This window comes from Camelus dromedarius, chromosome 15, assembly GCF_036321535.1.
Source record: "Camelus dromedarius isolate mCamDro1 chromosome 15, mCamDro1.pat, whole genome shotgun sequence".
NCBI lineage: Eukaryota > Metazoa > Chordata > Mammalia > Artiodactyla > Camelidae > Camelus > Camelus dromedarius.
The window spans coordinates 45,992,229-46,006,803 of record NC_087450.1 but is presented as its reverse complement, the minus strand read 5'-3'; the positions used below and the strand labels follow the sequence as shown (position 1 = coordinate 46,006,803).

General features: G+C 35.2%; 1 protein-coding gene across 7 annotated transcripts in view; it reads left to right on the top strand.

The window, feature by feature from the left end:
* SELENOI (selenoprotein I) overlaps positions 1-14,575 on the top strand; it is a 36,955-nt gene that overhangs the window by 14,630 nt on the left and 7,750 nt on the right. Inside the window, exons 3-9 of one of the 7 annotated variants that reach the window (XM_010991208.3) lie at positions 360-468; positions 2,688-2,762; positions 4,161-4,423; positions 5,360-5,468; positions 10,220-10,268; positions 11,689-11,869; positions 13,269-13,451. In XM_010991208.3, the coding sequence (XP_010989510.2) occupies positions 360-468; positions 2,688-2,762; positions 4,161-4,423; positions 5,360-5,468; positions 10,220-10,268; positions 11,689-11,869; positions 13,269-13,451 (969 nt within the window). Of the gene's footprint in view, positions 1-359; positions 469-2,687; positions 2,763-4,160; positions 4,424-5,359; positions 5,469-10,219; positions 10,269-11,688; positions 11,870-13,268; positions 13,784-14,575 lie in introns of those variants that run through there. The other 6 variants (XM_010991207.3, XM_064494672.1, XM_064494674.1 and 3 more) reach the window with 6 other exon arrangements.

Sequence of the window (14,575 nt, the reverse complement as noted above, 5' to 3'; positions counted from 1 at the left end):
AGAATACCTCTACCAGCCTCCTTTCCCTTTGTCACAAACTGAGGATTTATCTTTGTTGAAGTGTAAGTTTATGCTCCAGAATCTATCATATTTATAAAATGCTTTTTAAACTTTTCTAAAATAAATATAATGTTATGATTATAAAAGTCTGTTGATTATAGAATTATTTAAAATATAGAAAATAGAGATGCTTATTTCTGTTAACTGGAGATTATGGTTTACAGTTGAATATATATAACTCCTGTAGATCCTTCGAATTTATAGCTTTTATTATGACAGATTTGCATATTATGGTATGTAGTGGACAGAGAGATTTCTATACTTTAATTATTTTGTAATTATTTTGAAAAAAAAACTAGGTATTTCCTACTTGGCTGGCTCCAAATCTGATAACCTTTTCTGGCTTTCTGCTGGTTGTATTCAATTTTCTACTTATGGCATACTTTGATCCTGACTTTTATGCTTCAGGTAAGATTATTACTTTCATATAAAATGTAAAATGTCCAAATAGAGAAAAGTGAGATATGGCTAATTTCTGGTTCTATTAAGATATTTGCATTTCTGAAAAGTTTTAGATATTTTAAGGGTATGTAAAATGTTCGAATTGGGTGGAAGAGCTAAGTTGTGTTTTCACAGTCTGTCATGTATGTTTCTGTTAAGTTCTAGAAGCCAACTTGGCTATTGAATTTAGATATGCTGTCTAAAAAGCAGTGAGGTTTTGGTAAATAAAGAGTAATTGGATTTATAAGACGACAGAAAATTAGGACTGAAATTTTTCCTGAAAATGAATATAAGCAGGGCCCAACATACCTACCAATTCCAGAAATATCCCTTCCCTCTTTCTAGTTATGGAATAAAAATTATCTTTTTCTAAGGGGAATATGATATCTCTTTCCCTCAGCTCCAGCATCCATACTTGCCTTTAATAACTCCGAGTTTCCTCTGAAAATGGTTGTTAGACCTTTAAATATTTATTGACAGAAGTCTGGACCCTTACTGAGGAAGAGAGGAAAAATGCATTTTTTGGGCAGTTTTCAGCCGCGAACTCCAGTTTCTTCTTTCCCACCTATTCCTGTCTTCACTTCCTCCACACCCAGCTTCTGCCCTGGCCATGGAAGAGAATCTGGGGTGTATTCAGGATGAGGCGGAATATGTGAGAGACACAGTTTACTTTCATTGCTCACAGTTGATGGAATTGAAAGGAACAGAAAGAAAGACAGAGGTAGATGAGTATTTTTTGCATTCTAAGTTAGAGGATATATTTTCCAATAAGTGTACTTGTAAATGTTGTAGTCAGGAGTTTTAGTACTATAATTCATCTCTGTTATGAGTTCAGCAAACTTTCTGCACTGACCTAGAAAAATTAACAATCACTGGCAGCATTGTTTTTGTAGGAAAATTCGGAGTTTCAAACACTTAGGGATTTGTGATATTATAGAAATTCTGAATATTGAAATTATACATATGCTTAACTTTATCAACTGAAAATATTAGCCATAGCTTCTGTACATGTAGTAAAATGGTAATTGAAGATCATGAGTACCAAATGAATAATAAATAAGATTAAATTTCATTAAGCATGATCTTGATACTGTTTTTTAAAAAAATTTTGTATTTTAATCCTCAGGATATCCTCAAAAGTTTATCTTTGTAACTAGAAATATTATTTTCCCTGACTAAATAAGATTATTTACTTAGTTATTAAGAGAGCTAAAAGTATGTAAATGTTATTATGTTTCCCAAGTCATTCAACTTGAAGGATCATATGAACCATCTAGTTCCACTGTATTTGGGAAATGGTTCGATCATATACTCAAGGTCACAATATTGGTTGATGACAGAGCCCAGGACTAGACCCCAGACCTCCTGAATCTTAGTTGTTCTATCTGAGGGGACAAAAGTGAGGTCCAGACATTTCAGAATGATTCTGATGCCAAAGTCATCCAGTTAAGGTAATCTGTCTATACCCAAATCAAAAGGTCTTTTGTTAGTTAATTAACAATATAGTGAGAGTTTAGGTTGAAGGCTTAATACATGCTTATAGTATAATTATAAACAACAAAGATCTAACACAAGCTTTTTTCTTAATTGACGTATACTCAGTTTACAATGTTGTGTCTATTTCTGGTGTGTAGCATAATGTTTCAGTCATACATGTACATACATATATTCCTTTTCATATTCTTTTTCATTATAGGTTACTACAAGATACTGAATATAGTTCACTCAGTAGAAACTTGTTGTTTATCTATTTTATATAAGTAATCAGTATCTGTAAATCTCAGACTCCCAATTTATCCCTTCCTCCCCCGCCACTTTGTTTTCTATGTCTGTGAACCTCTTTCTGTGTTGTAAATAAGTTCATTTGAAACACAAGCGTTTTTAAAATTCCAGAAACATTATTTTTCATTCTAGGTGCATAAGTAATTTTTAAGTACAGATGAACAGTCTTGGGTTATGATTAAAGCTCAAAATAAATACCTGTTACTTATGAAGGGTTGGGCAGTTCTTTGGTTTTGTCAGTTTGTTGATATATTTTAATATTTACCTAGTTCCGCATTCAAGATATATTGTAAAGTACTTCAACTTCTATTTAATAAATAGAAACATTTCTCACTGACAGTATATACATGATAAGAACAGTTGTACTTAGACTGCATTAAAATCTGAGTTGCTTTTCCTTACAGCACCAGGTCACAAGCACGTACCTGATTGGGTTTGGATTGTAGTAGGCATCCTAAACTTCACAGCCTACACTCTAGGTAAGAAATTGCAAATACTCATTTTAGCCAATGGCTGGTAAAACTGTCAGCAAGGATAGCCACCTACTAAATTAACATTTTTCTCCTATGCTTAATTCATTTTAACTAGGGTTTATTAATATCCTTTTCAATTTGATAAATATGTTTTTGAGTTTCTCTGTGAAAAATATTATCATTTGCTAGGATTTCAAAGAATAAGATAAGAATTGGCTAACTACCACTTGTGGGCCAAATCTGACCAGTTGCTGGGTTTTGTAAGTGAAGTTTTAGTGAAACACAGCTCTGCTCATCCTTTACATGTCTATGCTGCTTTTCTGCAACAAAGACACAGTTGAATAGTTGCAACAGAGACCATTTGGTCCACAGTGCCAATTCTCTGAACGGGTGTGCTTTTTCTGTCTCAGTGTTTTTGCTGATAGCACTCCCTCCTCTTGAAGTGGCAGACTCCTTTACCTCCTGTCTACTGAAATCCAACCCATTCTTTATGTCCCCACTCAGATTTCATCTTGTCTGGAAAGCCAGTCTGGTTTCTCTTAGCCTGAAGAGAACTCGTCCCTTTTCTCTATTCTTCTGTGGTTTGTGATATATCATATCTTTAATGTCATGTTTTGCCTCCTTTCTCGATTTTAAACACTCTGAGGGCACAAACTTACTGTGAACTATTTGTTGTAAAACCTGCCTTGAAGTAACAATTTATAATCTTCATTTATTCTACTAGTCTACTAGAACTACTAGACTAGTTTATTCTACTAGTTTATTCTAGTTTAAACTACTAGAATAGTTTATTCTAAGATTTTTATAATCTTCACAGCATCAAGAATAGTGCATTGCACAGTTTCAATAAATTTAATTCTTACAATTACTCAACACACATTATGCAGTATATATATTTACTCAAAGCCATTTCTGAAAGCACTTAAAATTGTGGAGATCGTACATCTGTGAAGAAGTGACTGTGATAGCAAGCAAGATGAAACAGGTTTTATGATTGAAGCAAGGAGTGGTTAGATAAATTATCATGAACGACTACTGAATGTTCTCTGGAGGCTTAAGAATTTGTGGCTTGTGAGACAGCTCAGTTGTTAGGCATATTTGGAGGAATTCAGAGTCTAGCTAGAGAGCTTCTTCCCCAGATCTAAAATCGACACCATTCGGTATAATCTAACATATTTTTAGATTAAACTTTGAGAAACTACAGATTTTATTTCTGATATCTTTGCATTGTAGGAATTAAAGGTTGGATTTTCATCGTCCTGGCTGGTAGTTATAGTTTAGTTAATTAACATTCCTGTGATACGCTGATATGTTTTATTTTGTTTCTCTCCATTTTTAAAGAAGACTTTCTCCCTACTGGTGCAGATGTTGACCTTTTCCTGTGGTAATGTGTTCTTATCGCAGATGGCGTGGATGGAAAGCAAGCCCGCAGAACCAATTCCAGCACCCCGTTAGGGGAGCTTTTTGACCATGGCCTGGATAGTTGGTCATGTGTTTACTTTGTTGTAACTGTGTATTCCATTTTTGGACGAGGATCATCTGGTGTCAGTGTTTTTGTTCTTTATCTCCTGCTATGGGTAGTTTTATTTTCTTTCATCCTGTCCCACTGGGAAAAGTATAACACAGGGATTCTTTTCCTGCCATGGGGATATGACATTAGCCAAGTGGTAAGTATGTGTTCTTTGTTAAATTTTCAACATTGTCGTGGAGTTTTGGGAAAGTTTTTGTCATTCCTTCTTTATTGACCTGATGCTTTTTTTGGTTAGAACTGATGGGTGCTTTAAAAATAATCCTTTTCATTTTATAGTATGTTTAGGTATTTATGAAAAATTTTAAACATGTACCACAGTAGAGAGAACAGTGTAGTGAACCCTTTTGTCCCTATTACTTGACTTCAGCAGTTAACACGTGGCCAGTCTAGTTTCACGTATACTCTTCCTCACCCTCCTCCCAATCATTTTAAAGGAAAATTCTGACATTATGTCATAAATATTTTACTCTATATCTCTAAATGTAAGAACTCACTTTAAAAAACATAATCACAGTGTCATTATTATGCCAAAAACTGAAGTTTCTTAACATTCATTTGAACTGTTGATCTCATAAAGAAAGTTATGCACATATAATTAAACTGTTGGCTTTTTGTCTTCATTGCCAACTTTTCAGTGAGTAGAGAGATTTGTTTTCTCTTACTTAATAGGCTTGCTATTAACTTCCCCCGCCTTTGAGTCCCAGCTTTTTGTGTTGCCATTTTGCCCGTCTGCACCTAAAGCTATAGTAAAGGATCAGAAGTTGGGAGTGTGTTTGAAGAAAGTGGGTGGGCAAATTGGATCATCTTATGGCTTAACCAATTCATGAGGTGCCTTAAAGTGTTCCAAATGATAGCCAGCTGCTTGCACTGTCTAGAAGTTAGTTATTTTATGGCGTTGTTGGCTGAAAAAAAATTTTAAAGGCAAGAAGACTTGCCACAGTATCAAATTTAAGCATACTTATTGCTTTTACTAAAACTGTGTACTAGATTTTTGCTGCGTAAAGCATCATTGACTCCCTGATCTTTCCAGCTGTTAATGCTTTGTATGCTTTTGTCTGCATTTCCCTTCCAGACTATTTCTTTTGTCTACATAGTGACTGCGATTGTGGGAGTTGAGGCCTGGTATGAACCTTTCCTGTTTAATTTCTTATATAGAGACCTATTCACTGCAATGATTATTGGTAAGAAGCTCCATGTTGAAGCCTGTTTTAACATCACTTTGTTATCAAAGCCAGTGTTTGATTATAACAAGCAACAACACTCTCCCCCCCCACCTCCAGCAAGCAGAGCAACCCTTCAGTCCTGTAAGGTTTCAACCAAACATTAAGGAAAAAAATTTTCCTTGGTTTTTTTTTTTTTCATTCAGTACCAACTGTTTCTAATTGGAAGGAAACACCAAAATAGATCACACAAATTTTGCAAGCTGACTATTCAAACTAATCTAGACTGTATTGTAAGATCCACATTTAGGTGGACATTTAGTATAGATTTCATAGTTATCTCAAAATTTGAAGATTATTAGTGTGAGAAAATAGTGATGAAACACAGATTACTTTATAATACATCCACTTCAAAAATTGAGCTTCTGTTCTGCTCAGATACTCTTTTTCTTAAGCCTCTGAATGCTAGGTAAAGGTTTTTGATCATGGTGATGTTTCCCTTTTGATTTTAGCCAGAGGGGATATGTACAGGATGACTGAGTCGGGGAGAGTGTGTTTTCTATGAAAAGAGGCAAAGAGGAAGAGGAAGCTGGGTTGTTATTTTGGGGCACTAGGAATGGCACTAGGATCTTTGCAGAGTGAAGAAAATAAAAACAAAACTTGATGTCTGTTGCTCTGTTCCCTTATCTCTAAAATAATCCTCCCTCTTTCTATTGATGAACCTCAGTTATAGAGTGAGAGCTGAAAGAGCTGAGAAGATGGTGCTGGCTTTCGGCAAGGAGTAGTTTGGGTCTTTTTCTGTGGGTCTGGACCACAGATATTTTAGGAACCCCACTGTTATCTACCAGATATTCATTTTTGGGTGCTTGTGGTTTCTTTACCTTGAAAAATGGCTAGTTTTTCATCTCCCACCATGTGTGAATCTTGTGATTTATGCAGCTTGTCCTATGACAGGTTTGCTGCATTTTTACATTTGAATGTTAAAGATAAAATGGAATCCTCTGATACATGAGATTTATCTTTGAATGTTGAATGGGTGCTGTAATAGGCATATTGCTATCTTTGTAATTTATAAATTTTTGGCAACAGTACTTACAAGGCAATGATACTTCTTGCTGCATCACATTAGGAGGCACACAGTATCTAGTTGTCTTTCTTTTCATGGTGTCAATAGCGATCAGAGAATTAAGGTACTGTATGTCTGTTTCATCTGATACAAAGTTCTGCCTCAACTCTTCACCTAATAGTATTAACACACACTGATGATCATTGCTTAGGAATCTGTTCATTCAGTGGATATCCAGGGGAATAAAGTTTGTTTTTTGATAAAATACCTCATTATTTCATACTGATAATCCCAAATCAAATTTGATGATACAGATTTTTTGCTTAACCTCATGGATCTTACATTTGTATTTCCTTTAAACTCTGGCAAAAGTCTTTGCTTTCAATGACACAAAATAATTATTCGTTTGCTTTGTTCCATGGAACGCCCATAACAATCTGAGAACATAGTATCAAAATCAGCAACAATATGATTACTGAAAATTGTTTAAGATTTTGGTTTTTTTGGAGTTCCATTTGTTCTTATGGTTCATCCTGCTAGAGATGCCCGGTCAGGTTATTACATTCTAAAGTCACCATTCTCTGGTTATGCCACCAGCTGTGGATATGTACATTTAAGTTAGTTTCATTTTATGTTTGATTTTGGGGGTTACTTTTTCTTGTAAAATTTATTTTTCCTTTATAATTATGTAACATATTCACATGATTACAAAGTCAAGTCTATATCTAAAACAAAGTACATTCAGAGAAATCTAGCTTCCATCACTACCTTAATCTTCTGTTCCCTCATAGTAACTCTTCGTAGTTTTACTTTTTTGGTTTATCTTTTCATTGTTTCTTTCTTAATGTGTGTGTGTGTGTGTGTGTGTGTGTGTGTGGTTTTTATCACCCCCTTTCATAGGTAAATGGTAGCATACAATACGTATTTTACTACACATGTTTTTTTTTGGTTTTTGTTTTCCCCCACATAATAGTATTCGCTAGAGATCCCTGCATAGTGATATACAGGGATCTTCCTCATTTCTTCTTACAGCTGCCTGCTACTTCATGTGTGGATGTGCCATATTTTATTTGGACATCCTTCTGTTGATGGACATTTGGGTTATTTCCAGTCTTTTGCTGTTACACAAATGGCTGCAATAAATCATCTCGTACATATATATGTCTTTTCATATTTTTGCCAGGGTATTTTGGTAAAAGACAAATGTATGCAATTTCACTAAGTATTCCCATATTCCCTTCCATGTGGGTTGTCTGATTTTGAATTCCCACCAACCATGCATGAAAGTGCTTGTTTATTTAGTTTTACCAACATAGTATATTGTCAAACTTTTGGATTTCTGCCAGTGTATAATAGGTAAGAAATGATATATCCATATAGTTTTAATTTGCCTTTCCCTTATTAAGAATGAACTTTTCTAGTGTTTGAGAGCCGTTTATATTTCTTTTTTTCTGTATATCCTGTCTCTAGCCAATTTTTGCTATAGGATTGCTAACCATTTCCTTTATTTTTAGAAGCTCTTTATATATTAGGCATATTAATCCTTTATTTTTATATAAATGACATTTCCCCCCTTGTTTATTGTTTGTCTTTTTTACTTTCCTTAGAGTACTTTTTGTCTTGGTGGTTTTAATTGAAGCTTCTGTTTAATAAATGAGCCTGGAGATGTAAGGAACTGAAACATTTTTTTGTGACCATGTTATCCTTGATGTTCATCTCATTCTACTCAACCCTTTTTTTTTATGAATTCTAATTTTTCTATAACTGTTAAGTTTCCTATATTATGCAGTCTGGACCTTCCTATGGCCAATATGAAAAGTGGGTCTTGCATGTGTGTGGGTTCTATATGCTATTGTTATATACAGCTTAATGGATAAGCATTTCAGTTAGGAAATACTTTTTACAGAAAGTATATCAAGTGCTATTTGGAGAAGAAATAGAAGATGCAGTGATTCTCTTTGACAGCCTACGTAGAGCTCAGGCTTTCTACATGCTCACTATACTTAATTAAGATAAAACTATTTCAGGATGTTTCAAACTAAAAATACTCTTGGTACCAAATCTTTTGCAAGTTTCTCTCAGCCTAGTTCCAGTACCTTGGGGCTATGTGTGATTCTGAGTTAATTCAGTTCACCATGGTTCCCTGCCGGTGTGCCCCAGCTTGACATGCAATAAGTTGCTAAAAATTTCTGAGGACGTTGAGGACATCTTGTCTTCTTCCATTCCCTCTAAGATCTTCTACTTGGGAGACTTTGTTCCAGTTGGGCTTGGAAGTAGCAGAGTAATTCATCTTCTGAGATGAGATTTCCTTTTGGTGGATTCTAGTCTTCATCTGTTTTTAGCAAAATGTCTTAGGAATTGTTTTGAAGGAATGCTCTTCTACCTTTGATCCCTAAGGTCATAGCTGTGTTCACCACCCCTCCTCCCCTGCCAAGCCAAGTTTAGTCACCGGGAGTCCAGAATGGACAAATTAGGGCTAATATGATGAGGGACAAGGAAATATCCAAATGAAGTTTCCAGAAGGTTGCCACATATATTGATTTGGAGTTTGAAAGAGAGAAAGATCAGGAATTTACATCTTTACAGATCACAGCATCAGAGAATTTTAAAGATGCAAGAGTCACTAGAAAATCACTTAACCCACCGTCCTTGTACAGCTGTGGAATCTGAAGCTCGGGGAGATTGATTTGTCCAAGAGAACATACCTAGATTTTGGAGTCATCTGCAGGTCTTAGAGTTAAAGCTATGAGAGAAGATATTCTGAGGGAGAGTGGAGCACAGCCAGACACCCAGTTAGGAATATTGGGAACCCAGGAGGTGGGTTCCCAATAATGGACACCAAATATAGTGGTTGGATGGCTAGCAGGAACGTTGGGAGAATGGAATCACAAAGGCCAAGGGAGGAAAGAATTGCAGTGAGTGGATTGTCAGACAGCAGAGTTCTCTTTCTTAGAAGTCAGGAATGAAGGAGGATACTGAATTTGATTATTAAATAGTATTATTGATAAACTTTAAGAGTACAGTTTCTGCGGAGGGGAGGCAGAATGAGTAAGGGTCCTCAGGGACTGAAGACAACAGGAAAGTGTGAGGGCTGAGAGGAAAGAGCAGAGTAAGACAGTAGATGGTGAGGGCAGCAGAGGCAGTGGTAGGGTTTCTTGGGAAGGCCATCCTTGTTTTTAGGTTTGAAGGGAAAGAACTGCTGTGTAGGGTAGGGGAGAAATTAAGAATGCTAGAGGTGAAAGTAAGTGCAAATGGGAAGCTGCAGAATCTGTTAATCGTCTCCTTTCCAATAACTCAACACTTAGTGGCGATTTGCTGTGTACCAGGTGCTATTCCATGTGTCTTTACTTGTAGTAACTCATTTGATTCTTAAACGTCTATGGGGTTCATACTACTATCATCTCTGTTTTATAAAAGAGGAAGCTGAGGCACTGAAAGGTTAATTTGTCTGAAGTCACATAACCAGTTGGTGGCACAGCTGAGATTCAAACCCACTCTGGCTCCTTGAGTCTCTGCTCTGAATCACCAAACTGTACCGCCACTCTTCCCGTTGTAAATGTTGTTCAAAAATGCATTTAATTTCATTACAGAGGTAAACCTGAACCTGCAAATTATTGGGTCTAGAAATATTACATATTTTGTATGTACTTGATCATTATAAAAATCACCCTTGAATTCATGAGAATTTAAATATTCTTCCCTTTAGGTTGTGCGTTATGCGTGACTCTTCCAATGAGTTTATTAAACTTTTTCAGGTAAATATTTTATTTTTTAATTGGGCAAGAAATATGAAAATCTTCAAAAATTGTTCTTTAGATGAATTTTAGGATCTCTTTCTCTTTTGGAGTCGGGACATTTTGAAAAGGCCATGAGACCTATATTTTGAATCTAGAATGAGGTTAGGATAAGTTGGTTATTATGGTGGCTTGTGTTGTCAGTTCAACCATAGCTCAAACTACTAGTTCTTTTGTAACAGTTTTTGGGCTCACCAAATAGTCTTTTAATTTGTCTTTTTTTTTTTTTTTTTTGCAAGTGAAATCGGGAGGGAGTATGTTCTTGTCAAATATTGATAGGTTTACATTCTTTTTATAAATTGATTATAAGTTTTTATAAATTGTGTAAGTTTAGTTAGCATGATCATGAAATAAAATTTCTCAATGTGTATAGTATAGGACCAAATCCTGGACCTATGCTGACTCTTCTCAAATAGCACCATATGGAAATTCCTGCCTGAGGAGTTGGGTAGGCATTGGGAGGGCATTGCCCTGGTGGGGTTCCATTTCTCTGATCTGTGCACTTTTCCACTTTGGCTCAGCCACATTGAATTTACTTCTGTGACCTGAATATGTTTTGCTCTTTTGCCTCCTCAGTACTTTTGCTCCCACTCTTTGCTCTACTGTTCTTTCTACTTGCAACATTTTTTTGTACTTCCCATTTCATCTTTCAGTGCTCAGATCTGTCTTACAGAATCCTGTCTATGTCAAGTCAAGCTCTATGAATCTTCCCTATTTATGGCAGCTGGCAGTCATTCATAGAAGCCATAGACTTTAAAGCTCTGAAGGCCTTAGAGAGTATTTAAGTCATATCCTCCTCCTCTAAAGTTGAGGTCCTGTCCTTTTTGGGCAATATCTTGCCTAAGATCATGTAATTAGTTGTAGAACGAGGATGAGGATTGAGGGCACAGTTCAGATGAGCAAACATATATCGGACCACCACCTACCTACGTGCTCAGAAACACAAGATACTCTGTGGCCAGTCTCAGTTCAGTCTTTTGCTCTTAAGTTGTGATACAGTAGCACTGTGAGGTGCTCTTCTAGTATTATTTTGTGTTCATTTTGTTTTTCCTATTAGAATATAATCTCAAAGAACAAAGACCGAGTTTTATTCATCTTTACATTCCAAGGGGAAGAATGGGACTAGGGGTCAGAAGACTTCCGTTCTAGTCCTGGCCTTTCCACTTGGTAGCAAGTTATATAAATTTAACCTTTCACATCCTCACTTAACCTGACTGTAAATGGGATTAGTAATGTTAGTTCTACGTATGTCATGAGATTATTGTGAGTGAAAAAATAAAAGAATAAATGTAAAAGTACTTTGAAAACTATATAATACAAGTACAATGTAAGTTTTATATGTAATAATGTTCTTTGTATTACTTGATTTTTTTTTTTTCAGAAGCTATAAAAATAACACCTTGAAACACAATTCAGTCTATGAAGCTATGGTTCCCTTCTTTTCTCCATGTTTGCTATTCATTTTGTCTACAGCATGGATCCTCCAGTCACCTTCAGATATTTTAGAGTTACATCCTAGAGTATTCTATTTTATGGTTGGGACAGCCTTTGCCAACATCACAGTAAGATTTCTTTCTTTTAAAAATCATAGTATTTATAAGGAATATTTGACAAAACTTGATAATTTGAGAAACCTTACATAGTATTAGAATAAGCAGAATTTAACTTAAAGATTTTACATCAGAAATTTGAAGGAGTAATTAATAACCTCAAAGACAGAACATGCTGAAAATTATTTTATTTTTCCCTTGAAACCAGTAGGATTTGGAGACAGCTGTAGTAGTGTTTTGGAACCATGGCATAATTTAAATTTTTTGTTTTGATTGCCTGCTGAAGAATTCGTGGAGTAATTCCCTTCGACTCTGAATATTGTTAATAGTGTGGTTGCAGATATAATAATTAGTTTAGGGAGCTTGAAAGGGGGTTTTGTGAGAGAGAAAACACATACACAGACACAGCCCCCCAACATGTTTTTTAATCAACTGATTTTTTTAATATATATTTTTATTAAAGTATAGCCAGTTTACACCGTGTCAGTTTCTGGTGTACAGCACACTATTTCAGTCATATAGGAACGTACATATGTTCGTTTTCATATTCTTTTTCACCATAAGTTACTACAAGATATTGAATATAGTTCCCTGTGCTATAATCAACTGACTTTTAAATTAAGAACATACAATTTAAAACTTTGTAATAAATATTACATGTTTAAAAAAATCCCTTTCTCTGCCATAGTCCAGCAAGAGAGCAGATAGGGGTGGGGGAAAGGTAAGGAGTTGTTGAGAAAATATCCTGAGGTCCTGGCAGCTGAGAACGTGTGCTGTAGCTCAGGCCAGGTTCTTAATAAGTTTTAATTTTTTAACGTAGCCACTGAATTCATGTTTCCATGTCTGTAACGTGCGTTTACTGTCTCAAGTCATACTGATTTTATAGGGTTTAAAGATCTGAAAATATTAATGCATTGTATAAAAAGTATCTCTGAAAGGATAAAGCCAGATTTGAGTAAGGTGTTGAAGTAAAGAGAGCCAAAGAGGTTTTGAGATGTTAATATGATAATGCGACTTCATCACCATGAAGAAATTTAGTTGTGTGGGGTTGCAGGAGGCTCTTTTCAAAAAATTGTTGTCAGATGTCATAGAGTCTTAAAATTGGGAGAAATATCTTTTATCCAAACTGTCACCCAGTATAAGAATGCCTTCTAAAGCATCCTGAATAAGTTATCTTCCAGCCTCTTCTGACACACACTCTGGGGGTCCATGCATTTGGAGGTGGGGCCACAGGTCCAGGCAGGCTCCTGGGCAGTTGAGAATTACTGAACTTAATAATATAATGTAAATATCTTAGCTCAAGTACTTGAATGCTTTTTTAAAATGTTGGAACGAGTAGTTTTGGAAGTGCTTTGCTAATTAAATTTTCTCTCTCTCTTCCTTTCTTTTCTTTTTTCAAAATAACTTCAAGTGTCAGCTGATTGTTTGTCAAATGAGCAGTACCCGGTGCCCAACTTTCAATTGGTTGCTGGTTCCTCTCTTCTTGGTTGTCCTGGTGGTAAATTTAGGAGTAGCCTCTTACATTGAGAGCATTCTCCTGTATACATTGACAACTGCTTTCACTCTGGCCCACATCCATTATGGAGTACGAGTGGTGAGTAATCTACAGCAACATTGGTTCCCTTTGCTTCTTATAAATAGTGAAATGAAGGTGAGGGAAAATTTCAAAAGAAGCTTGCTTATTATAGTAGCTGGAAGGATTTGGGGATATTCTCTAAATATTGGATAATTTCCAGGTGCATAATTTCAGATATTGTTTCTCTAATGAATATGTTATAGTAACTACAAATAATTTAAAAGCTGGATAATGATTGTGAGGAATTCAGTTATTGTTTTTGAGTGAGAAGAAATGTAAACCCTTTTCTTGGTGAATAGAATTATAAACTCTTGTGCTGTTAATTAATTACATGGGACAAAATAATCCCATTTGTTGATTATTATTCTATACTTGCTTCTTTAGCTTCAGGGGCATTTTTATAAGGGGAAATATAGAAGAGAGTAGATTTAAGAAGTATTTTGCAAACTTCAATGTTCTCTTCTAAAGTAAGAGACTGCTTTCAGGACAAATGGGGTAGGCTAGATATAATAAAATGAAAATCAGAACTGTGCAGTTTCTTTTCTTTTTCCTCACACTTTAACATTCTTTTCTAATTATTCTACATATCTTAGCATTGTCTCATAATTATGATTTCTAATTGCTGTATAGTATTCCATCAAGGAGATTACTTAATAACTATCAGTGTACTTAGCCATGACTCAGTTATTTTTAATCGTTTAATCATTTATTCCAGATTTTCACTATTATAAATAAAGTTGGAATGAACAATCTGGAATAATGTTCTTTTCCTCTTCATTTGCTTTATTTTCTGAGGATAATTTCATAGCAATCATGTACAATGATACTCAGATTTCTGTGGCTTTTAAAATAGTTCTATTGGGTATGTTTATTTTGAAAGGAACCCTGCTATGAGGTAGTTTGAGAGATGAAATGTCTTTACTTCTGTATTGTCATACATATGTTTAAAACAGGGGCGCCTGTCACGCTTGATAACAATTTTTGTACCTTGCATGTGTTGCTAAACTTAGGTTTCTTCCTTTAGTGTTTCTCCCCAAAGTAGCCCATGATTGTTAAAACAAAATAGATGAAAATAACCATGATAAGTCTATGAATTATACCATGAAGACATAATCATTTATGTTCGTATTAGTGCAAATTTA